Source organism: Triticum urartu, chromosome 5A, assembly GCF_056163025.1.
Source record: "Triticum urartu cultivar PI428250 chromosome 5A, HENAU_Tu73, whole genome shotgun sequence".
NCBI lineage: Eukaryota > Viridiplantae > Streptophyta > Magnoliopsida > Poales > Poaceae > Triticum > Triticum urartu.
The window spans coordinates 362,832,264-362,858,359 of record NC_141877.1 but is presented as its reverse complement, the minus strand read 5'-3'; the positions used below and the strand labels follow the sequence as shown (position 1 = coordinate 362,858,359).

Here is a 26,096-nt window from a genome sequence, read left to right as displayed (position 1 = left end):
TTTATTCTTAATACTTTTCTCGTAGTTGCGGATGCTTGCGGGGGGGGGGGGGGGGGGGGTTAATCATAAGTAGGAGGTTTGTTCAAGTAAGAACAACACCTAAGCACCGTTCCACCCACATATCAAATTATCAAATTAGTGAACACGAATTAAACCAACATGATGAAAGTGACTAGATGAAATTCCCATGTACCATCAAGAATGCTTTGCTTATCATAAGAGACCGTTTGGCCTATCCTTTGCCTCAAAAGGATTCGGCTAACTTGCTGCACTTTTGTTACTACTATCGTTACTTGCTTGTTACAAATTATCTTGCTATCAAACTACTCTGCTACTTACAATTTCAGCACTTGCAGACATTACCTTACTGAAAACTACTTGTCATTTCCTTCTGCTCCTTGTTGGGTTTGACACTCTTACTTATCGAAAAGAGCTACAATTGATCCCCTGTACTTGTGGGTCGTCAAGGCTATTTTCTGACGCCATTGCCGGGGAGTGAAGCGCCTTTGGTAAGTGGATTTTGGTAAGGAAACATATATATAGTGTGCTAAAATTTATTGTTACTTGTTACTATATATGGAAAACAATCATTTGAGGAGTTTGTTCGGGGTATCTTCACCTCATCCGGAACCACAATTATCTACCCCTCAACCTACTGCACCTACTGAAAATATTGAATATGAAATTCCTTCGGGTATGATGGAACAACTGCTAGCTAATCCTTATGCAGGAGATGGAACCGAACATCCTGATATGCACTCGATATATGTAGAACAAATTTGTGGATTGTTTAAGCTTGCAGGTTTACCCGGGGATAAAGTTATGAAGAAGGTTTTCCCTTTATATTTTATGGGAAAAGCATTGGCATGGTATAGGCTATGCGATGATATTGGATCATGGAATTGGAATCGTTTGAAATTGGAGTTCCACCAAAAAAATATCATATGCATCTAGTTCATCGTGATCAGAATTATATATATAATTTTTGGCCTCGTGAAGGAGAAAGTATCGCTCTAGCTTGGGGGAGTCTTAAGTCAATGTTTTATTCATGCCCCAATCATGAGCTCTCAAGAGAAATTATTATTCAGAATTTTTATGCTTGGCTTTCTCGTAATGATCAAACCATGCTTGATACTTCTTGTGCTGGTTCTTTTTTGAAAAAGACTATTGAATTCCGGTGGGATCTTTTGGAAAGAATTAAACGCAACTCTGAAGATTGGGAACTCGACAAAGGTAAATAGTCAGGTATTAAACTTGAGTATGATTGTGTTAAATCTTTTATGGATACCGATGCTTTTCAAAAGTTTAGCTCTAAATATGGACTTGACTCTGAGATAGTAGCCTCCTTTTGTGAATCATTTACTACTCATGTCAAACTCCCTAAAGAGAAGTGGTTTAAATATCACCCACTTATTAAAGAAGAAATTAAAGAACCGGTACCAGTTAAAGAAGAAACTATATTTTATAATGTTGATCCAGTTGTTCCTTCTGCTTATATAGAGAAACCACCTTTCCCTGTTAGGATAAAGGAACATGCTGAAGTTTCAACTATAGTTAACAAGAGCTACATTAGAACACCTAAACCTGATGAACAAATTAAAGTAGAACCTAGCATTGCTATGGTTAAAGATCTCTTGGAAGAAGATATTGATGGGCATGTTATTTACTTCTGTGAAGAAGCTGCTAGAATTTCCAAACCTAATAAGAAAGATAAACATAGACATGTTGTTGGCATGCCTGCCATCTCAGTTAAAATAGGAGATCACTGTTATCATGGTTTATGGGCTATAGGTGCTAATGTGAGTGCTATTCCTTATACCTTATATCAAGAAATTATGAATGACATAGCACCCACAGAGATAGAAGAAATAGATGTTACTATTAAACTTGCTAATAAAGACACTATATCACCAATTCGGATTGTTAGAGATGTTGAGGTCTTGTGTGGGAAAATAAAATACCCTACTGATTTTCTTGTTCTTGGTTCCCACAAGATGACTTTTGTCCCATTATTTTTGGTAGACCTTTCTTGAACACCGTTAATGCTAAGATAGATTGTGAAAACAAACTATCGGTGTTAGTTTTGGTAATGAGTCTCATGAGTTTAATTTTTCCAAGTTTAGTAGAAATATTCATGAAAAAGAATTGCCTAGTAAGGATGAATTAATTGGTCTTGCTTCTATTGTTGTACCACCTACTGATCCTTTATAGCAATATTTGCTAGACCATGAGAATGATTTTCATATGCATGAAAGAAATGAAACAGCTAAAATTTTCTTTGAACAACGTCCTATGCTTAAACACAATTTGCCTATTGAAACTCTGGGAGGTCCTCCTCCATCTAAAGGTGATCCTGTGTTTGAATTAAAACAATTGCTAGAAACTTTGAAATATGCTTATCTTGATGAAAAGAAGATACATCATGTTATTATTAGTGCTAACCTTTCAGAACATGAAGAAGAAAGATTATTGAAAGTTCTGAGGAAGCACCGAGATGCTATTGGATATACTCTTGATGATTTAAAGGGCATTAGTCCCACTCTATGTCAGCACAAAATCAATATGGAACCTGATGCTAAACCCGTTGTTGATCACCAACATCGATTAAATCCGAAGATGAAAGAAGTGGTAAGAACGAAAATATTAAAACTTCTGGAAGCAGGTATAATCTATCCCATAGCTGATAGTATATGGGTAATCCCTATTCATTGTGTTCCTAAGAAAGGAGGTATTAATGTTGTTCCTAATGATAAGAATGAACTTATTACGCAAAGAATTGTTATAGGCTATGGAATGGTAATAGATTTTAGAAAAATAAAGAAAGAAACTAGAAAAGATCATTACCCTGTGCCTTTTATTGATCAAATGCTTGAAAGATTATCTAAGCACACACACTTTTGCTTCCTTGATGGATATTCTGGCTTTTCAAAAATACCTGTTTCTCAACCTGATCAAGAAAAAACCACTTTTACTTGTCCCTTTGGAACATATGCTTATAGACGTATGCCTTTTGGTTTATGTAATGCACCTGCTACCTTTCAAAGATGTATGACTGCTATATTATCTAAATTTTGTGAAAAGATAGTTGAGGTTTTCATGGATGACTTTTCTGTTTATGGGAAGTCTTTTGATGACTTTTTAAGAAATCTTGATCAAGTTTTGCAATGATGTGAACAAACGAATCTTGTCTTGAATTGGGAGAAGTGCCACTTTATGGTTAATAAGGCATTGTCTTGGGTCATAAAATTTCTAAAAGAGGTATTGAAGTGGACAAAGCTAAGGTTGATGCAATTGAGAAAATGCCATGTCCTAAAGATATAAAAGGTATTCGTAGTTTCTTAGGTCATGATGGTTCTATAGGAGATTTATCAAAGACTTTTCAAAAAAGTCTAGGCCTCTTACTAGTCTCTTGCAAAAGGATATTCCTTTTGTTTTTTATGATGATTTTTTAGAAGGTTTTGAAACACTTAAGAAAGCCTTAATTTCTGCACCTATTGTTCAACCACCTGATTGGAACTTGCCTTTTGAAATTATGTGTGATGCTAGTGATTATGTTGTTGGTGCTGTTCTAGGACAAAGAGTTGATAAGAAACTTAATGTTATTCATTATGCTAGTAAAACTCCAGACAGTGCTCAAAGAATTATGCTAATACTGAAAAAGAATTCTTAGCATTTGTGTTTGCCTATGATAAATTTAGACCTTATATTGTTGATTCCAAAGTAACTGTTCACACAGACCATGCTGCTATTAAATATCTTATGGAAAAGAAAGATGCTAAACCTATACTTATTCGATGGGTTCTCTTGTTAAAAGAACTTGATTTACATATCATTGATAGAAAAGGAGCTAAGAACCCAGTTGCTGATAATTTGTCTAGGCTTGAAACTGTGCTTGATGACCCACTACCTATTGATGATAGTTTTCCTGATGAGCAGTTAGCTGCAATAAATGTTTCTCATAGTACTCCTTGGTATGCTAATTATGATAATTACATTGTTGCTAAATATTTACCACCTAGCTTTACATACCAACAAAAGAAAAAATTATTCTATGATTTAAGACATTACTTTTGGGATGACCCACATCTTTATAAAGAAGGAGTAGATGGTATTATTAGACATTGTGTACCTGAGCATGAACAGGGACAAATCCTACAGAAATGTCACTCTGAGGCTTATGTAGGGCATCATGCTGGAGATAGAAGTGCTCACAAGGTATTGCAATCTGGATTTTATTGGCCTACTCTCTTCAGGGATGCCCGTAAGTTCGTCTTATCTTGTGATGAATGTCAAAGGATAGGTAATATTGGTAAGCGTCAAGAAATGCCTATGAATTATTCACTTGCCGTTGAACCATTTGATGTTTGGGGATTTGATTACATGGGACCTTTTCCTTCCTCTAATGGGTATACTCATATTTTGGTTGTTGTTGATTATGTTACTAAATCGGTAGAAGCTATTCCAACTAGTAGTGCTGATCACAACACCTCTATTAAAATGCTTAAGGAAGTTATTTTCCCAAGGTTTGGAGTCCCTAGATATTTAATGACTGGTGGTGGTTCACACTTTATTCATGGTGCTTTTTGTAAAATGCTTGCCAAGTATGATGTTAACCATAGAATTGCATCACCTTATCATCCACAGTCTAGTGGTCAAGTTGAACTTAGCAATAGAGAAATAAAATTAATTTTGCAAAAGGCTGCTAATAGGTCCAGGAAGAATTGGTCTAAGAAATTAGATGATGCACTTTGGGCTTATAGAACAGCATATAAAAATCCTATGGGTATGTCTCCTTATAAAATGGTTTATGGAAAAGCATGTCATTTGCCTCTTGAGTTGGAACATAAAGCATATTGGGCAATCAAAGAGCTCAACTATGATTTCAAACTTCTGGTGAAAAGAGGTTATTTGATATTAGCTCACTAGATGAATGGAGAGCCCAAGCTTATGAAAATGCAAAATTATTTAAAGAAAAAGTTAAAAGATGGCATGACAAAAGAATTCAAAAGCGTGAGTTTAAAGTCAAAGAATATGTTCTTTTGTACAACTCTCATTTCATATTCTTTGCGGGAAAACTCCTCTCAAAATGGGGAAGGCCCATACATCATCGAGGAGGTTTACCGGTCTGGAGCCATCAAAATGAATAATTCTGAAGGTACTAACACGAAGGTTGTCAATGGGCAACGAATAAAGCATTACATCTCAGGTACGCCTATTAATGTTGAAAGTAATATTATCCAAACTATGACACCAGAAGAACACATAAAAGAGTCCTTCCGGAACACTCCAGAATCGTGAAAATAAGGAGGTACGTGATATGGTAAGTAAACAAACTCCGAAAAATCCGCTAAAATATTTTTTTATCATTTTTGGAGTATTTTAGAATTTTGGGAATAAAGAAACTTCCAGGAAGCATCCCCTGGTGGGCACAAGACACCAGGGCGCGCCAGGCTGGCGCGCCCAGGTGGGTTGTGCCCACCTGGGACACCTTCTGTACTCTGTTTTTCTACCATATACTTGTCCTCTGAGATAAAAAAATCTATTTATACTCCCCGAACCTATTGATCACCGCATCGCGAAGAAATCCCATGTTCTCTTTTCTTGCTATTTTCTGCATAGACCTAAAAATATGTCTTCCCAAGACACTGAGGGAGAGAGCTATGTTGATGATCTCATCGCAAACCCCAAGTCCTATGGGGATGAGGGGCATTATAGCTGGACCTCCGAAGAAGAAGAAGATGAATCGCTTCCTCCCTAGTTCAAAAACGAGAGCATGGAGGCGTTATGCAAGAGGATAATAAAACTTGAGATAGATAATTGCGAGTTGATGATGGATAATTTTATTCTCTGTCAGAAGCTAGAGGAAGCGAAGGGCAAATCTTCTACCTTCTCACCACCACCATTACCTTCTTCTTCACCACCATCACCCTCTTCACCACCAAAGGAGAATTGAGTATTGGGTATGGGCACTCCCCTTGGCTTCCGCCAAGCTTGGGGGAGGTCCCCCAGTATTGTATCATCCCACTATCTTTATGCTTTTACTTATTTTAGTTCGATCCTTTTGCTTTAGATGAATAAAAGTTTAGTTCGATCCTTTTTATTTGTGAGTTTGCTTAGTGATCTATCCTTGTAATCGTGTGCAAGTTATATAATAAAGTTTAGTATGAGTTTTTGCTTTCTTTACTTTCATGTTGCAAATTAAAGAAAAGAAATAAGAAAGGAAACAGATAAAATAAAGGAAAGAAATAAAGAAAATATTATATACTAATCCTATGGTAGGTGATGGCACCACATAAGGAAAAGTATAAGTAGAAAAAAATATTAGAGATTGACAAACATAGCATTTGTTAATGATGCAACTCATGAAAGAATTAATAAGGGAAGAGAAGATTCACATATAAATATACTATCCTAAAAATATTTTGTGATTGTGAGCCCTCATCAAAATATTATATGCCAAAATTGTTGATGTTGGACAAGGAAGACAACTTAATGATTTATGTTTGTTCATATTCACATAGAAGACATATTGTCATAGATCCTTTAACATGTGGTGCTTGCCCACTATCTTTGCTAGCCAAAAATTCCGCACTAAGTACAGATACTACTGGTGCATCCAAAAACCTTCAAACCCAAATCTTATTTTCAAGTGTCCACCATACCTACCTAGGGAATGAGCAAGATCCCTCAAGTAAGTTGTCACCGGTGCAAAAAGGCAATAAAAATTGCTTCTAAAAGTGTGAGATCATTTAGTGTAAGAGAAAATTGAGCGTTACACAAACTTGTTGAAGGAAATATGCCCTAGAGGCAATAATAAAGTTGTTATTTCTATTTCCTTATATCATGATAAATGTTTATTATTCATGCTAGAATTGTATTAACCGGAAACTTAGTACATGTGTGAATACATAGACAAATGGAGTGTCCCTAGTATGCCTCTACTTGACTAGCTCGTTAATCAAAGATGGTTAAGTTTACTAGCCATAGACATGTGTTGTCATTTGATGAACGAGATCACATCATCAGAGAATGATGTGATGGACAAGACCCATCCGTTAGCTTAGCATAATGATCGTTTAGTTTTTTTGCTATTGCTTTCTTCATAACTTATACATGTTCCTCAGACTATGAGATTATGCAACTCCCGAATACCAGAGGAACACCTTGTGTGCTACCAAATGTCACAACGTAATTGGGTGATTATAAAGATGCTCTATAGGTGTCTCCGACGGTGTTTGTTGAGTTGACATAGATCGAGATTAGGATTTGTCACTCCGTATATCGGAAAGGTATCTCTGGGCCCTCTTGGTAATGCACATCACTATGAGCCTTGCAAGCAATGTGTCTAATGAGTTAGCCACAGAATGATGCATTACGGAACGAGTAAAGAGACATGTCGGTGACGAGATTGAACTAGGTATGATGATACCGACGATTGAAACTCGGGCAAGTAACATACCGATGACAAAGGGAACAACGTATGTTGTTATGCGGTTTGACCGATAAAGATCTTCATAGAATATGTAGAAACCAATATGAGCATCCAGGTTCTGCTATTGGTTATTGACCGGAGATATGTCTCGGTCATGTCTACGTAGTTCTCGAACCCGTAGGATCCGCACGCTTAACATTCAATGATGATTTGTATTATGAGTTTCGTGTTTTGATGAACTGAAGTTTGTTCGGAGTCTCGGATGAGATCACAGGCATGACGAGGAGTCTCAAAATGGTCGAGACATAAATATTCATATATTGGAAGGTTACATTCAGACACTGGAATGGTTCGAGTCATTTCGGATAAGTTTTGGAGTACCGGGGGTTACCGGACCCCCCCCCCATCGGGAAGTTCATGGGCCTTCATGGGCCCTAGTGGAAAGGAGAGGAGGGCTACAAGGGAGCCCCCCCCCCCCGGCCAGTCTGAATTGGACTAGGGAGGGGGCGGCACCCCCTCTTTCCTTCTCCCCTCTTCCTCCTTCCCTCCTTCTCCCTCTCTTGGATGGAAGGGGACTCCAACTAGGATTGGGAATCCTAGTTGGACTCCCCATGGCGCGCGCCCCCTCTAGGCCGTCCTCCTCCTCCTCCCCCCCTTTATATACATGGGAGGGGGCACCCCAAAGGACACACAAGTTTCTCTTAGCCGTGTGCGGTGCCCCCCTCCACAGTTACACACCTCGGTCATATCGTTGTAGTGCTTAGGCGATGCCCTGCGTCGGTAACTTCATCATCACCATCACCACGCCGTCATGCTGACAGAACTCTCCCTCGGCCTCAACTGGATCAAGAGCTCGAGGGACGTCATCGAGCTGAACGTGTGCTGAACGCGGAGGTGACTTACGTTCGGTACTTGGATCGGTTGGATCGCGAAGACGTTCGACCACATCAATCACGTTACTAAACACTTCTGCTTTTGGTCTACGAGGGTACGTGGACACACTCTCCCCTCTTGTTGTTATGCATCTCCTAGATAGATCTTGCGTGATCATAGGAATTTTTTTGAAATACTGCGTTCCCCAACAGTGGCATCCAAGCCAGGTCTATGCGTAGATGTTATGTGCACGAGTAGAACACAAAGAGTTGTGGGCGATAACAGTCATAATGTTTACCAGCAATGTCTTACTTTGATTCGGCAGTATTTTTGGATGAAGCGGCCCAGACCGACATTACATGACCGTGTTCATGAGACTGGTTCTACCGACGTGCTTCGCACACAGGTGGCTAGTGGGTGTCTGTTTCTCCAGCTTTAGTTGAATCGAGTTTAACTACGCCCGGTCCTTGTTGAAGGTTAAAACAACACACTTGATGAAAAATCATTCTGGTTTTGATGCGTAGGTAAGAATGGTTCTTGCTAGAAGCCCATGGCAGCCACGTAAAACTTGCAACAACAAAGTAGAGGACGTCTAACTTGTTTTTGCAGGGCATGTTGTGATGTGATATGGTCAAGACGTGATAAGATATAAATTGTTGTATGAGATGATCATGTTCTGTAACAGTTATCGACAACTGGCAGGAGCCTTATGGTTGTCGCTTTATTCTATGAAATGCAATCGCCATGTAATTGCTTTACTTTATCACTAAGCGGTAGCGATAGTCATAGAAGCAATAGTTGGCGAGACGACAATGATGCTACGATGGAGATCAAGGTGTCAAGCCGGTGACGATGGTGATCATGACGGTGCTTTGGAGATGGAGATCAAAAGGAACAAGATGATGATGGCCATATCATATCACTTAGTTTGATTGCATGTGATGTTTATCCTTTATGCATCTTATTTTGCTTAGTACGGCGGTAGAATTACAAGATGATCTCTCACTAAATTTCAAGGTACAAGTGTTCTCCCTGAGTATGCACCGTTGCTACAGTTCATCATGCCGAGACACCATGTGATGATCGAGTGTGATAAGCTCTACGTTCACATACAACGGGTGCAAGCCAGTTTTGCACAAGCAGAATACTCATGTTAAACTTGACGAGCCTAGCATATGCAGATATGGCCTTGGAACACTGAGACCGAAAGGTCGAGCATGAATCATATAGTAGATATGATCAACATACTGATGTTCACCATTGAAAACTTCTCCATCTCACGTGATGATTGGACATGGTTTAGTTGATATGGATCACGTGATCATTTAGATGACTAGAGTGATGTCTATCTAAGTGGGAGTTCTTAAGTAATATGATTAATTGAACTTTAATTTATCATGAACTTAGTACGTGATAGTATTTTGCATGTCTATGTTGTTGTAGATAAATGGATCGTGCTACTGTTCCTTTGAATTTTAATGTGTTCCTAAAGAAAGCTAAGTTGAAAGATGATGGTAGCAACTAAACGGACTGGGCCCGTAACTTGAGGATTATCCTCATTGCTGCACAGAAGAATTACGTCCTGGAAGCACCGCTAGGTGCAAAGCCCACTGCAGGAGCAACACCAGATGTTATGAACGTCTGGCAGAGCAAAGCTGATGACTACTCGATAGTTCAGTGTGCCATGCTTTACAGCTTAGAATCGGGACTTCAACTATGTTTTGAACGTCATGGAGCATATGAGATGTTCCAGGAGTTGAAGTTAATATTTCAAGCAAATGCCCGAATTGAGAGATATGAGGTCTCCAATAAGTTCTATAGCTACAAGATGGAGGAGAATAGTTCTGTCAGTGAACATATACTCAGAATGTCTGGGTACCACAACCACTTGACTCAACTAGGAGTTAATCTTCCCGATGATAGTGCCATTGACATAGTTCTTCAATCACTGCCACCAAGCTACAAAAGCTTCATGATGAACTATAATATGCAAGGGATGGATAATACAATTCCCGAGCTCTTCGCAATGCTAAAGGCTGCGGAGGTAGAAATCAAGAAGGAGCATCAAGTGTTGATGGTCAACAAGACCACTAGTTTCCAGAAAAAGGGCAAAGGGAAGATGGGGAACTTCAAGAAGAATGGCAAGCAAGTTGCTGTTCAAGTGAAGAAGCCCAAGTCTAGACCTAAGCCTGAGACTGAGTGCTTCTACTGCAAAGGGACTGGTCACTGGAATCGGAACTGCCCTAAGTATTTGGCGGAAAAGAAGGATGGCAAAGTGAAAGGTATATTTGATATACATGTTTTTGATGTGTACCTTACTAATGCTAGTAGCGCATGGTTATTTGATACTGGTTCTGTTGCTCATATTTGCAACTCGAAACAGGGGCTACGGATTAAACGAAGATTGGCTAAGGACGAGGTGACAATGCGTGTGGGAAATGGTTCCAAAGTCGATGTGATCGCCGTCGGCACGCTACCTCTACATCTACCTTTGGGATTAGTATTAGACCTGAATAATTGTTATTTGGTGCCGGCGTTAAGCATGAACATTATATCTGGATCTTGTTTGATGCGAGATGGTTATTCATTTAAATCAGAGAATAATGGTTGTTCTATTTATATGAGTAATATCTTTTATGGCCATGCACCCTTGATGAGTGGTCTATTTTTATTGAATCTCGATAGTAGTGATACGCATATTCATATTATTGAAGCCAAAAGATACAAGTTTAATAATGATAGTGCAACTTATTTGTGGCACTGTCGTTTAGGCCATATTGGTGTAAAGCGCATGAAGAAACTCCATGCTGATGGGCTTTTGGAATCACTTGATTATGAATCACTTGATGCTTGCGAACCATGCCTCATGGGCAAGATGACTAAAACTCCATTCTACGGAACAATGGAGCGAGCAACAGACTTATTGGAAATAATACATACTAATGTATGTGGTCCGATGAGTGTTGATGCTCGCGGCGGGTATTGTTATTTTCTGACCTTCACAGATGATTTGAGCAGATATGAGTATATCTAGTTAATGAAACATAAGTTTGAAACATTTGAAAAGTTCAAAGAATTTCAGAGTGAAGTGGAAAATCATCGTAACAAGAAAATTAAGTTTCTACGATCTGATCGTGGAGGTGAATATTTGAGTTATGAGTTTGGTCTTCATTTGAAACAATGTGGAATAGTTTCACAACTCACGCCACCTGAAACACCATAGCATAATGGTGTGTTCGAATGCCGTAACCACATTTTATTAGATATGGTGCAATCTATGATGTCTCTTTCTGATTTACTGCTACCGTTTTGGGGTTATGCTTTAGAGATGGCTGCATTCACATTAAATAGGGCACCATCGAAATCCATTGATACGACACCATATGAATTGTGGTTTGGAAAGAAACCCAAGTTGTCATTTCTTAAAGTTTGGGGCTGCGATGCTTATGTGAAAGAGCTTCAACCTGGTAAGCTCGAACCCAAGTCGGAGAAATGTGTCTTCATAGGATACCCAAAGGAGACTGTTGGGTACACCTTCTATCACAGATCCGAAGACAAGATATTTGTTGCTAAGAATGGATCCTTTCTAGAGAAGGAGTTTCTCTCGAAAGAAGTGAGTGGGAGGAAAGTAGAACTTGATGAGGTAACTGTACCTTCTCCCTTATTGGAAAGTAGTTCATCACAAAAATCAGTTTGAGTGATTCCTACACCAATTAGTGAGGAAGCTAATGATGATGATCATGAAACTTCTGATCAAGTTACTACTGAACCTCGTAGGTCTACCAGAGTAAGATCTGCACCAGAGTGGTACGGTAATCCTGTTCCGGAGGTCATGTTACTTGACCATGATGAACCTACGAACTATGAGGAAGCGATGATGAGCCTAGATTCCGCGAAATGGCTTGAGGCCGTGAAATCTGAGATGGGATCCATGTATGTGTTGGGGAACGCAGTAATTTCAAAAAAAATCCTATGCACATGCAAGATCATGGTGATGCATAGCAACGAGACAGGAGAGTATCATCTACGTACCCTCATAGACCGTAAGCGGAAGCATTATGACAACGCGGTTGATGTAGTCATACATCTTCAAGATCGACCAATCTAGCGCCGAAGGTACGGCACCTCCGTGATCTGCACACGTTCAGCTCGGTGACGTCCCGCGAACTCATGATCTAGTAGAGCTTCGAGGGAGAGTTTCGTCAGCACGATGGCATGATGACGGTGATGATGCTGCTACCAGAACAGGGCTTCGCCTAAGCACTGCTATAATATAACCGAGATGGATTATGGTGGAGGGGGGCACCGCACACGGCTAAAAGATCAACGATCAACTTGTGTAGAGGGGGGCACCGCACCGTATATAAAGGAGTGGAGGAGGGGGAGGGCCGACCCTCTCTATGGCGCGCCCTAGGGGAGTCCTACTCCCTCCGGGAGTAGGATTCCCCCCCCCCCTTCCAAGTAGGAGTAGGAGAGGAAAGAAGGAGGAGAGAGGGAGGAAGGAAAGGAGGGCCGGCCCCCTCCCAATTCGGATTGGGCTTGGGGGGTGCACATCCCTCTTTTCCCTTCCCTTTCCTCTATTCCACTAAGGCCCAATAAGGCCCATATACTCCCTGGGGGTTCTAGTAACCTCCCGGTACTCCGAAAAAATGCCCGAACCACTTGGAACCATTCCGATGTCCAAATATAGGCTTCCAATATATCGATCTTTACATCTCGACCATTCTGAGACTCCTCGTCATGTCTGTGATCAAATCCGGGACTCCATACTACCTTCGGTACATCAAAACACATAAACTAAGAACATGGATCATCACCGAACATTAAGCGTGCGGACCCTACGGGTTCGAGAACTATGTAGATGATACGTCTCCAACATATCTATAATTTTTGATTGCTCCATGCGATATTATCTACTGTTTTGGACATTATTGGGATTTATTATCCACTTTTATATTATTTTTGGGACTAACCTATTAACCGGAGGCCCAGCCCAGAATTGTTGTTTTTTGCCTGTTTTAGGGTTTCGAAGAAAAGGAATATCAAACGGAGTCCAAACGGAATGAAACCTTCAAAAACGTGATTTTCTCATCAGATAAGATCCAGGAGACTTGGATCCTCCATCAAGAAAGCCACGAGGCAGTCACGAGGGTGGAGGGCACCCCCCCGCTAGGGCGTGCCCCCTGCCTCATAGGCCCCTCGAAGCTCCACCAACGTACTTCTTCCTCCTATATATATCCACGTACCCCCAAACGATCAGAGACGGAGCCAAAAACCTAATTCCACTGCCGCAACTTTCTGTATCCATGAGATCCCATCTTGGGGCCTGTTCTGGAGCTCCGCCGGAGGGGGCATCGATCATGGAGGGCTTCTACATCATCATCCAAGCCCCTCCTATGAAGTGTGAGTAGTTTACTTCAGACCTACGGGTCCATAGTTAGTAGCTAGATGGCTTCTTCTCTCTTTTTGGATCTCAATACAATGTTCTCCCCCTCTCTCATGGAGATCTATTCGATGTAATCTTCTTTTTGCGGTGTGTTTGTTGAGACCGATGAATTGTGGGTTTATGATCAAGTCTATCTATGAATAATATTTGAATCTTCTCTGAATTCTTTTATGTATGATTGGTTATCTTTGCAAGTCTCTTCGAATTATCAGTTTGCTTTGGCCTACTAGATTGGTTGTTCTTGCCATGGGAGAAGTGCTTAGCTTTGGGTTCGATCTTGTGGTGTCCTTTCCCAGTGACAGAAGGGGCAGCAAGGCACGTATTGTATCGTTGCCATCGATGATAACAAGATGGGGTTTTATCATATTGCATGAAACTATCCCTCTACATCATGTCATCTTGCTTAAGGCGTTACTCTGTTTTTAACTTAATAATCTAGATTCATGCTGGATAGCGGTTGATGAGTGGAGTAATAGTAGTAGATGCAGGCAGGAGTCGGTCTACTTGTCTCGGACGTGATGCCTATATACATGATCATACCTAGATATTCTCATAACTATGCTCAATTCTGTCAATTGCTCAATAGTAATTTGTTCACCCACCGTAGAATACTTATGCTCTTGAGAGAAGCCACTAGTGAAACCTATGGCCCCCGGGTATCTTTCTCATTATATCAATCTCCATCACTTTATTATTACTTTGCTTTTACTTTGCTTTTACTTTTCACTTTGCATCTCTATACCAAAAATACCAAAAATATTATTTATCATCTCTATCAGATCCCACTTTTGTAAGTGACCGTGAAGGGATTGACAACCCCTAAGCGCGTTGGTTGCGTTGACTATTGTTTTTGTGTAGGTACGAGGGACTCGTGCGTAGCCTCCTACTGGATTGATACCTTGGTTCCCAAAAACTGAGGGAAATACTTACGCTACTTTGTTGCATCATCATCTCCTCTTCGGGGAAATCCAACGCAGTGCTCAAGAGGTAGCAAGAAGAATTTATGGCGCCGTTGCCGGGGAGTCTGCGCAAAAGTCAACATACCAAGTACCCATCACAATCCCTATCTCCCGCATTACATTATTTGCCATTTGCCTCTCGGTTTCCTCTCCCCCAAATTCACCCTTGCCGTTTTATTCACCCTCTCTCTCTCTCTCTCTATCCTCCCTCTCTTTCTCTGTTTGCCTTTTTGTTTGCTCGTGTGTTAGTTTGCTAGCTTGTCGTTATGTCAAGTCCTTTACCTTCTGCCTCTATGTCTGAAATTGGGGAAATTATTGTCGATATGGGCAATAATAATATCATGAAAAATTCTGATGCTCCTACTAAAGAACCTACCATCTTCCATACAAAAAAATTCCGTGTTGGTAGTGGTAATATTATTGGAAAAGGAGTTATTCAAGATTTCTTTACTTGTGTTGGTGCTTTACCTTCTATGGGAAGTTCTATCCTTCATAGAACTAGTAGTCTTGCGGACGCTATTGCCATGCTTGTAGTTGAACTTGAAAGACAATTCATGCACATACATCCTTCCATACAAAGGATTTTTCTGGAATTTTCTAATATTGAGCATTCTTCTGTTAAGCGTGCCGCTACTATATTTTTGGCTCATGAGTTTAGATTCATAATAAAAGAAGCCAAAGAAATCTTTGCGCATTATAGGGTGCACGCTTTCCGCCCTCCCATAGAGGTTATCCTCTTTGATCAAGAAGAAATAATGCGCTTTCAATCTCTAGACTATGTTGCTTTCAATGAAAATCTTAGAAAAAGGGTTCCTACCAATGTTTTAGTTGATAGAATTTCTGAACTTAATGACGATTTGGCTATTCGAAATAATGAACTAGGATATTCTCTTGAATATAATATCACAAAGTCCTGTCAAAAGAATGCTTATAATGATGAATTGGTTGTGCATTATGAAGGACCAAAGGAGGAACCTATACCTCCCAAGGTTGATCTTGGGGACTTTTGTCCCATTAAATTTAGCCCTTTTGATTACTTTTGCTTGCCTCAAAGAAAACTTGCTGCTGAACGTAGATAATACGAAATGAGTTTTAATAATCTATCTTACTATTATGGCAATACCTAGATCTATTCTTGCTTGTTATGCCTAGCTAGGGGCGTTAAACGATAGCGCTTGTTGGGAGGCAACCCAATTTTATTTTTATTCCTTGCTTTTTGCTCCTGTTTAGTAATAAATAAATTATTTATCTTCTGTTTTGGTTGTGTTTTTTGTGTTTAATTAGTGTTTGTGCCAAGTAGAACCGTTGGGAAGACTTGGGGAAAGTCTTGTTGAACTTGCTGTAAAAAAACAGAAACTTTAGCGCTCACGAGAACTGCTGTCATTTTTATTTGGAGAGTGCTATTTAGTTAATTCTTTTTGCAGATGATTAATAGATAAATTCCTCACTTCCAGAAATTTATTTTAGATTTTTGGGGTTCCAGATCTTGCGCTAGCTACAGATTACTATAGACTGTTCTGTTTTTGACAGATTCTGTTTTTCGTGTGTTGTTTGCTTATTTTGATGAATCTATGGCTAGTAAAATAGTTTATAATCCATAGAGAAGTTGGAATACAGTAGGTTTAACACCAATATAAATAAAGAATGAGTTCATTACAGTACCTTGATGTCACATCCCTACCTTTACCTTGACCTAGACTAGCTAGTCATGTGTGCATCATGTTTAAATTTCAATGAATTTGAATTGGGGACTGTTGAAACCCTGGCACAGATGAATCCAACTAGGTTCAAAAAAATTTATTTTCAATGAACCCAAAATTCCTTTGGAAAAGTTCATCATTTTTGAATTGTTCTAGAACCTCTGCCATAAAAATGGTGCACATTTTCCTAGGTCACTTTGGATTTTTGAATGAATTCATAAAGTATTTGAATTTGGGCATTTAATTGCAATGAATAATTAAAATGCCCAAATAATTCTGAAAGTGGTTGAGGGCTATTGGAAATATTTTCAAAAGTGCCCACAATTATTTTTAGAGTTTTTGAAAAAGGCTTAGCATTTTATTTAAGTCAAAACAATTGCAGAAAAATAGAAAACAGAACAGAAAAATAAAACAGAACACAAACTTACCTGTAGCCTACCTCGGCCCAGTTACTGTGAAGCCCAGCCCACGCAGCCATCTGCCAGTCGTCGTCCTCCTCTTGATAGAAGGACGCGAGGGCGTGTGCCCACCGCGCGCCGGCACGTGCCGGCCACCTCCTGCTTACCTGCTCGCCGCTGGAGGCACCCGAGGGCGCCACGCACTCCCCTCAACCCCTTGCACCTCTCCCCTCTCTCCCAGGACTCCCTCTCCCTCCTCTGCTCGCTTCCGCAGCGCCACCGAGTGCTACCGTCGCCGCCGCTCGTCGTTGCCGCGTCCACCGGCCCTCCCTCGCCCATCCAGCGTGTCTAGAAGAACCGCCGCGGTCCGCTACGTCGTCTCGCCCGAGCCCCGAGCGCTCGCGCGCGTCGACGCGACCACCCTGACCTCGTCTTCATCGTTCGGACGCCGAGATCGCCGGCGACCTCCCGTCCTCATCAGACCCTCCCCGAGCTCACCGACCCGCTCGTCGTGTTCTATGTGAGCTTCTGATCATCCTCCCCTCTCCGTTCTCTCTCTTGCACTCTGTAGCCGCCACGCCCCTCTCGCCCGACTGCGCCGCCGCCTGCACTCGCCGCCGACACGACTCCGGCGACCATTTCGTCCAGGCGTCGTGTCCAACACACTCGCTGCCTCGCGTAGCCGATGTAGGGGTCACGCACGCGCTTCCATGACCACTGCTTCTGCATCACCGCGCTCACCCGAACGCCGCCGCCGCCCCGAGCTCGTTTCCGGCGAGCTCCGGCCGTCCCCGCTGCCACCACATGCCACGCTGGATGCGGGTGAGCTCCAGCTCCCCACAGCTACCCTCGCTGCTCGTTTGGGCGCCGGGGAAGCGATCCCGACGCGCTCCGCCGCGTCTGGACTCACCGGCGGCTAAACGCCGGCGACCGCTGACCCGTTGACCGGCGTGGGTTGACCCCACTACCCGGTTTGACCTCCCCCTCTCTCTCACTAACTTGCGAGCCCCGCCCGACTAATTACTCTAGTTAGCACTAATTAACTAGTTAGGTTAGTTACTACAGTCACTGACTAGTGGGCCCTGCCCAGTTAGTTAGGGCTAACTAACTTAGTTAGTTGACTGGGTCACTGACCAGTGGGTCCCACTGGTCAAGTTTGACCTGGTCGACGCTTGTTGACTGTCGACGTCACCCTGACGCAGTGCTGACGCAATAATGTAATTTCTGGATTAAAAACAATTCTGGAAATCCCTGAAATTGCTTTAAACTTCCAAAAATCATAGAAATTCAACCGTAGCTCAGAATGAAATAAATTATATATGAAAAATGATCAGAAAAATCCAAAGAATATGAATATGGCATTTTCATGCATGTTTGAACAACTTATGCCTACTGATCAGGTTAAATCAAACAAGGGGCATTTAAATAATCACATATGGAGTTGAATTTGAATCTCTGGTTCAAACCAACTTCATTTAATCTAGTTTTAGTTGCATTAGCTCAAATCACAAAATATTGCCATGTCATAATCATGCATCATATTGTTGCATTGCATTGATTGTGTCCCCTCTCATTTGCCGGTGTTTGTCCCCTCTTAGTAGACGTGGTTTCGACAATGAGTTCGATGACACCGATGAAGAGCTATACTATCTTCAGAAGTGCCAGGCAAGCAAAACCCCCTTGTTCATTCCGATACAATCCCACTCTCTCCTCCTGCTCTCTTTTACTGCATTAGGACAACAACGATTCAACTGTTGCATGATGCGGTAGTTGAACCCCTTTCCCCTGCATGACCTGTCATTGCCATAGTAAATAGATGAAACCCACTAGCATGAGTAGGAATTGTTTGAGCCCTGATGTGCCTACTCATTCATGCTTGTTGTCATGCCTGCTACTGCTTAGAGTTGAGTCAAGTCTGATTCATCGGGAATGAATTGGAACATGGTGAACATGTCCTACCGTTGAGAGCTAAGTGTGTGAACACGATTTGGTAAAGGTAGCGGTGAGAGGCCATGTAGGAGTACATGGTGGGTTGTCTCATTGTAGTCGTCCTCAGGAACTGAGTTCTGTGTTTGTGACCCATGAACAGTTACTACCACACATTGGGCTCCGGGCGCTCCAAGCTCCCTCGACTTATTAATCAACCTGATCTCTGTCCAGGAGTTGCAACTAGTTTCTGGTGTTTGTAGGTAGTGTTAGTAGTCTACCAGGTGGCACCCGGTACAGGTGGGCTTGGGACAGACTAGGCACAGTGGCCCGGTGTACCAAGTGTCACCCAGATGGTGGGCTTGGGAACCCTGCTCACATCGTTTGGGGCCATGAGCGACACCCCGGCCGGATCTCCTTGCGGATGGAACCCGAATAGGCGATAAACCTGGACTAGAGACTTGTTGGTTAGTCAGGTCGTGGCCGACTCCCTCGCCAGGCTTCCGCTTGAAGGTTGCCGAGATACACGATCTGTACATGGTGGTAAGTGGCGAGAGCGTGTGTGAAGAAGTACACCCCTGCAGGGTTATCATTATCTATTCGAATAGCCGGATTCCTCGGATATGGAAACTTGGACCCCTTGCATAGTTCATAGACAAGTGAAAGTGGATACTCTAAAATGTGCAAGATAAGCGTGAGTGCTATGGATGGCGTTCTCGTAGGGAGACGGGAGCGGATCCATAGTGGTGTATTGGTATGGTGAATATGTGGACTCGTGTGTGCCACCTCAAAAGAGTTACTTGTAGTCATAGTTTAGGTTAGCCACTGAGTCAAAGCTGGCTTGCTGCAGTCAAACTCCACCACCCCCCTTTGTAGATATTGATGCATATGTAGCTCGTTCTGATGTAAGTCTTGCTGGGTACATTTGTACTCATGTTTGCCTATTTTATGTTTTGTAGAGAGACGTCAGTCTCGCTAGTAGTTCCGTGTGGACTTCGACGTTTAGCTTGATACCTCAGCTACGGTCTTGCACCCTCAATAGGGTCTTGTAGATAGTCAGGCTTCTGAGCCTTCTTCATTTGTAGTTGTCTGTACTCAGACAAGTTAAGCTTCCGCATGTGCTTGTTGCTTGTATGCTCTGTATGTTGGGTCATGAGACCCATGTTTGTAATACTTGGCTCCTCGGAGCCTAATGAATAAATACTCTGAGTCGTAGAGTCTTGTTGTGATGCCATGTTGTATTGCACATATTGAGCATATTGTGTGTATGATTGAAATGCTTGGTATGTGTGGGATCCGACAACCTAGTTGTTCATCCTTGGTAGCCTCTCTTATGGGGAAATGTAGTCTTGTGCTTCCATGAGCCATAGTAGTCCGCTACATCCCGGTTCACCGGAGTCCTGCTAGCCCAGCACTACTGCTCCGGAACACTTGACTGGCCGGCATGTGATTCACTCCGTTCCTGTGTCTGTCCCTTCGGGGAAATGTCACGCGGTGACATCCGGAGTCCTGCCTAGCCTGCTACAGCCCGGTTCACCGGAGTCCTGTTAGCCCAGTGCTATAGCCCGGATTCGCACGCTGCTGACCGACATGCTCGATGTTGATTCATGTATGCCTGTCCCCATAAGTTAGTGCCACTTTGGGTTCACGACTAGTCATGTCGGCCTGGGTTCTTTGTCATATGGATGCTAGCGACACTATCATATACGTGAGCCAAAAGGCGCAAACGGTCTCGGGCCATGGTAAGGCGACACCCGTGGGAATACCGTGCGTGAGGCCGCAAAGTGATATGAGGTGTTACCGGCTAGATCGATGTGACTTGGAATCGGGGTCCTGACACTTGAAGTGGTCTTTTGTTTTCTTTCGCTAACGGAGCTCACGAGATTTTCTACTTTAAGTTTTGTGTTGTGAAGTTTTCAAGTTTTGGGTAAATATTTGATGGGTTATGGAACAAGGAGCGGCAAGAGCCTAAGCTTGGGGATGCCCATGGCACCCCCAAGATAATCTAAGGACACCTAAAAGCCAAAGCTTGGGGATGCCTCGGAAGGCATCCCCTCTTTCGTCTACTTCTATCGGTAACTTTACTTGGAGCTATATTTTTTTTCACCACATGATATGTGTTTTGCTTGGAGCGTCTTTTATGATTTGAGTCTTTTCTTATTAGTTTACCACAATCATCCTTGTTGTACACACCTTTTGAGAGAGCCATACATAATTTGGAATTTGGTAGAATAATCTTTGTGCTTCACTTATATCTTTTGAGTTATATAATTTTGCTCTAGTGCTTCACTTATATCTTTTAGAGCACGGTGGTGGATTTGTTTTATAGAAACTATTGATCTCTCATGCTTCACTTAGATTATTTTGAGAGTCTTAATATCATGGTAATTTGCTTAATAATAATATGCTTGGTATAGATTTGTAAAACTTTCTTTTGAGTGCGTTGAATACTGAGAAAAAATTGATGCTTGATAATTGTTTTGAGATATGAGGATGGTGATATTAGAGTCATGCTAGTTGAGTAGTTGTGAATTTGAGAAATGCTTGTGTTAAAGTTTGTGATTCCCGTAGCATGCACGTATGGTGAACCGTTATGTGATGAAGTCAGAGCATGATTTATTTATTGATTGTCTTCCTTATGAGTGGCGGTCGGGGACGAGCGATGGTCTTTTCCTACCAATCTATCCCCCTAGGAGCATGCGTGTAATACTTTGCTTTGATAACTTCTAGATTTTTGCAATAAGTATATGGGTTCTTTATGACTAATGTTGAGTCCATGGATTATACGCACTTTCCTTCCTTCCACCATTGCTAGCCTCTCTAATACCGCGCACTTTTCGCCGGTATCATACACCCACCAAATACCTTCCTCAAAACAGCCGCCATACCTACCTATCATGGCATTTCCATAGCCATTCCGAGATATATTGACATGCAACTTTCCACCGTTCCGTTCATTATGACACGCTCCATCATTGTCATATTGCTAGCATGATCATGTAGTTGACATCGTATTTGTGGCAAAGCCACCGTTCATAATTATTTCATACATGTCACTCTTGATTCATTGCATATCCCGGTACACCGCCGGAGGCCTTCATATAGAGTCATATTTTGTTCTAAGTATTGAGTTGTAATTGTTGAGTTGTAAGAAAAATAAAAAGTGTGATCATCATCATTTTTAGAGCATTGTCCCAAGTAAGGAAAGGATGATGGAGACTATGATTCCCCCACAAGTCGGGATGAGACTCCGGACAAAAAAAAAGAGGCTATAAAAAAGAGAAGGCCCAAAAAATGAGAGAAAAAGAGAGAAGGGACAATGTTACTATCCTTTTACCACACTTGTGCTTCAAAGTAGCACCATGATCTTCATGATAGAGAGTCTCTCATTCTGTCACTTCCATATACTAGTGGGAATTTTTCATTATAGAACTTGGCTTCTATATTCCAATGATGGGCTTCCTCAAAATGCCCTAGGTCTTCGTGAGCAAGCAAGTTGGATGCACACCCACTTAGTTTCTTTTGTTGAGCTTTCATATACTTATAGCTCTAGTGCATCCGTTGCATGGCAATCCCTCACTCACATTGATATCTATTGATGGGCATCTCCATAGCCCGTTGATATGCCTAGTTGATGTGAGACTATCTTCTCCCTTTTGTCTTCTCCACAACCACCATTCTATTCCACATATAGTGCTATATCCATGGCTCACGATCATGTATTGCGTGAAGATCGAAAAAGTTTTGAAAATGTCAAAAGTATGAAACAATTGCTTGGCTTGTCATCGGGGTTGTGCGTGATTTAAATACTTTGTGTGGTGAAGATAGAGCATAGCCAGACTATATGATTTTGTAGGGATAGCTTTCTTTGGCCATGTTATTTTGAGAAGACATAATTGCTTTGTTAGTATGCTTGAAGTATTATTATTTTTATGTCAACATGAACTTTTGTCTTGAATCTTTCGAATCTGAATATTCATACCACAATTAAGAAGATTTACATTGAAATTATGCCAAGTAGCACTCCGCATCAAAAATTATGTTTTTATCATTTACCTACTCGAGGATGAGCAGGAATTAAGCTTGGGGATGCTTGATACGTCTCCAACGTATCTATAATTTTTTATTGCTCCATGCTATATTATCTACTGTTTTGGACATTATTGGGCTTTATTATCCACTTTTATATTATTTTTGGGACTAACCTATTAACCGGAGGCCCAGCCCAGAATTGTTGTTTTTGCCTGTTTTAGGGTTTCGAAGAAAAGGAATATCAAACGGAGTCCAAATGGAATGAAACCTTCGGAAACGTGATTTTCTCATCAGATAAGATCCAAGAGACTTGGACCCTCCGTCAAGAAAGCCACGAGGCGGTCACGAGGGTGGAGGGCGCCCCCCCTAGGGCGCGCCCCCTGCCTCGTGGGCCCCTCGAAGCTCCACCGACGTACTTCTTCCTCCTATATATATCCACGTACCCCCAAACGATCAGAGACGGAGCCAAAAACCTAATTCCACCGCCGCAACTTTCTGTATCCACGAGATCCCATCTTGGGGCCTGTTCCGGAGCTCTGCCGGAGGGGGCATCGATCACGGAGGGCTTCTACATCATCATCCAAGCCCCTCCGATGAAGTGTGAGTAGTTTACTTCAGACCTACGGGTCCATAGTTAGTAGCTAGATGGCTTCTTCTCTCTTTTTGGATCTCAATACAATGTTCTCCCCCTCTCTCGTGGAGATCTATTCGATGTAATCTTCTTTTTGCGGTGTGTTTGTTGAGACCGATGAATTGTGGGTTTATGATCAAGTCTATCTATGAATAATATTTGAATCTTCTCTGAATTCTTTTATGTATGATTGGTTATCTTTGCAAGTCTCTTCGAATTATCAATTTGGTTTGGCCTACTAGATTGGTTGTTCTTGCCATGGGAGAAGTGCTTAGCTTTGGGTTCGATCTTGCGGTGTCCTTTCCGAGTGACAGAAGGGGCAGCAAGGCACGTATTGTATCGTTGCCATCAAGGATAACAAGATGGGGTTTTTACCATATTGCATGAAACTATCCCTCTACATCATGTCATCTTGCTTAAGGCGTTACTCTGTTTTTAACTTAATACTCTAGATGCATGCTGGATAGCGGTCGATGAGTGGAGTAATAGTAGTAGATGCCGGCAGGAGTCGGTCTACTTGTCTCGGACGTGATGCCTATATACATGATCGTACCTAGATATTCTCATAACTATGCTCAATTCTGTCAATTGCTCAACAGTAATTTGTTCACCCACCGTAGAATACTTATGCTCTTGAGAGAAGCCACTAGTGAAACCTATGGCCCCCGGGTCTCTTTCTCATTATATCAATCTCCATCACTTTATTATTGCTTTGCTTTTACTTTGCTTTTACTTTTCACTTTGCATCTCTATACCAAAAATACCAAAAATATTATTTATCATCTCTATCAGATCTCACTTTCGTAAGTGACCGTGATGGGGTTGACAACCCCTAAGCGTGTTGGTTGCGTTGAGCTATTGTTTTTGTGTAGGTACGAGGGACTCATGCGTAGCCTCCTACTGGATTGATACCTTGGTTCTCAAAAACTGAGGGAAATACTTACACTACTTTGCTGCATCATCCTCTCCTCTTCGGGGAAATCCAACGCAGTGCTCAAGAGGTAGCAGTAGACATGACCGAGACATGTCTCCGGTCAATAACCAATAGCAGAACCTGGATGCTCATATTGGATCCTACATATTCTACGAAGATCTTTATCGGTCAAACCGCATAACGGTATACGTTGTTCCCTTTGTCATCGGTATGTTACTTGCCCGGGATTCAATCGTCGGTATCTCAATACCTAGTTCAATCTTGTTACCGGCAAGTCTCTTTACTCATTCCATAATGCTACATCTCGTAACTAACTCATTAGCTACATTGCTTGCAAGGCTTATTGTGGTGTACATTACCGAGAGGGCCCAGAGATACCTCTTTGACAATCGGAGTGACAAATCCTAATCTTGATTTATGCCAACTCAACAAACACCATCGGAGACACCTGTAGAGCACCTTTATAATCACCCAGTTACGTTGTGACGTTTGGTAGCACACAAAGTGTTCCTCCGGTATTCGGGAGTTGCATGATCTCATAGTCATAGGAACATGTTAGTTATGGAGAAAGCAATAGCAACAAACTAAACAATCATGGTGCTAAGCTAACAGATGGTTCAAGTCAATCACATCATTCTCTAATGATGTGATCCCGTTAATCAAATGACAACTCATGTCTATGGTTAGGAAACATAACCATCATTGATTCAACGAGCTAGTCAAGTAGAGGCAAACTAGTGACACTCTATTTGTCTATGTATTCACACATGTACTAAGTTTCCGGTTAATACAATTCTAGCATGAATAATAAACATTTATCATGATATAAGGAAATATAAATAACAACTTTATTATTGCCTCTAGGGCATATTTCCTTCAGTCTCCCACTTGCACTAGAGTCAATAATCTAGATTACCTTGCAATGATTCTAACACCCATGGAGTCTTGGTGTTGATCATGTTTTGCTCGTGAGAGAGGCTTAGTCAACGGGTCCGCAACATTCAGATCCGTATGTATCTTGCAAATCTCTATGTCTTCCTCCTTGACTTGATCGCGGATGGAATTGAAGCGTTTCTTGATGTGCTTGGTTCTCTTGTGAGATCTGGATTCCTTTGCCAAGGCAATTGCTCCAGTATTGTCACAAGAGATTTTCATTGGACCCGATGCACTAGGTATAACACCTAGATCGGATATGAACTCCTTCATCCAGACTCCTTCATTTGCTGCTTCTGAAGCAGCTATGTATTCCGCTTCACACGTAGATCCCGCCATGACGCTCTGCTTCGAACTGCACCAACTTACAGCTCCTCCATTTAATAAAAACACGTATCCGGTCTGTGACTTAGAGTCATCCGGATCAGTGTCAAAGCTTGCATCGACGTAACCGTTTACGACGAGCTCTTTGTCACCTCCATATACGAGAAACATATCCTTAGTCCTTTTCTAGTATTTCAGGATGTTCTTGACCGCTATCCAGTGATCCACTCCTGGATTACTTTGGTACCTCCCTGCTAAACTTATAGCAAGGCACACATCAGGTCTAGTACACAGAATTGCATACATCATAGAGCCTATGGCTGAAGCATAGGGAACACCTTTCATTTTCTCTCTATCTTCTACAGTGGTCGGGCATTGAGTCTAACTCAACTTCACACCTTGTAATACAGGCAAGAACCCTTTCTTTGCCTGATCCATTTTGAACGTCTTCAAAACTTTATCAAGGTATGTGCTTTGTGAAAGTCCAATTAAGCGTCTTGATCTATCT

General features: G+C 41.7%; 1 protein-coding gene across 1 annotated transcript in view; it reads left to right on the top strand.

Moving 5' to 3' along the window:
• Positions 1–17,518: 17,518 nt before the first annotated feature.
• The window catches only part of LOC125507032 (uncharacterized), a 43,826-nt gene continuing 35,248 nt past the window's right edge, over positions 17,519–26,096 (top strand). The window contains exon 1 of the mRNA XM_087523961.1: positions 17,519–17,630. Coding sequence (XP_087380087.1) covers positions 17,519–17,630 — 112 coding nt within the window. The remainder of the gene's footprint in view (positions 17,631–26,096) is intronic.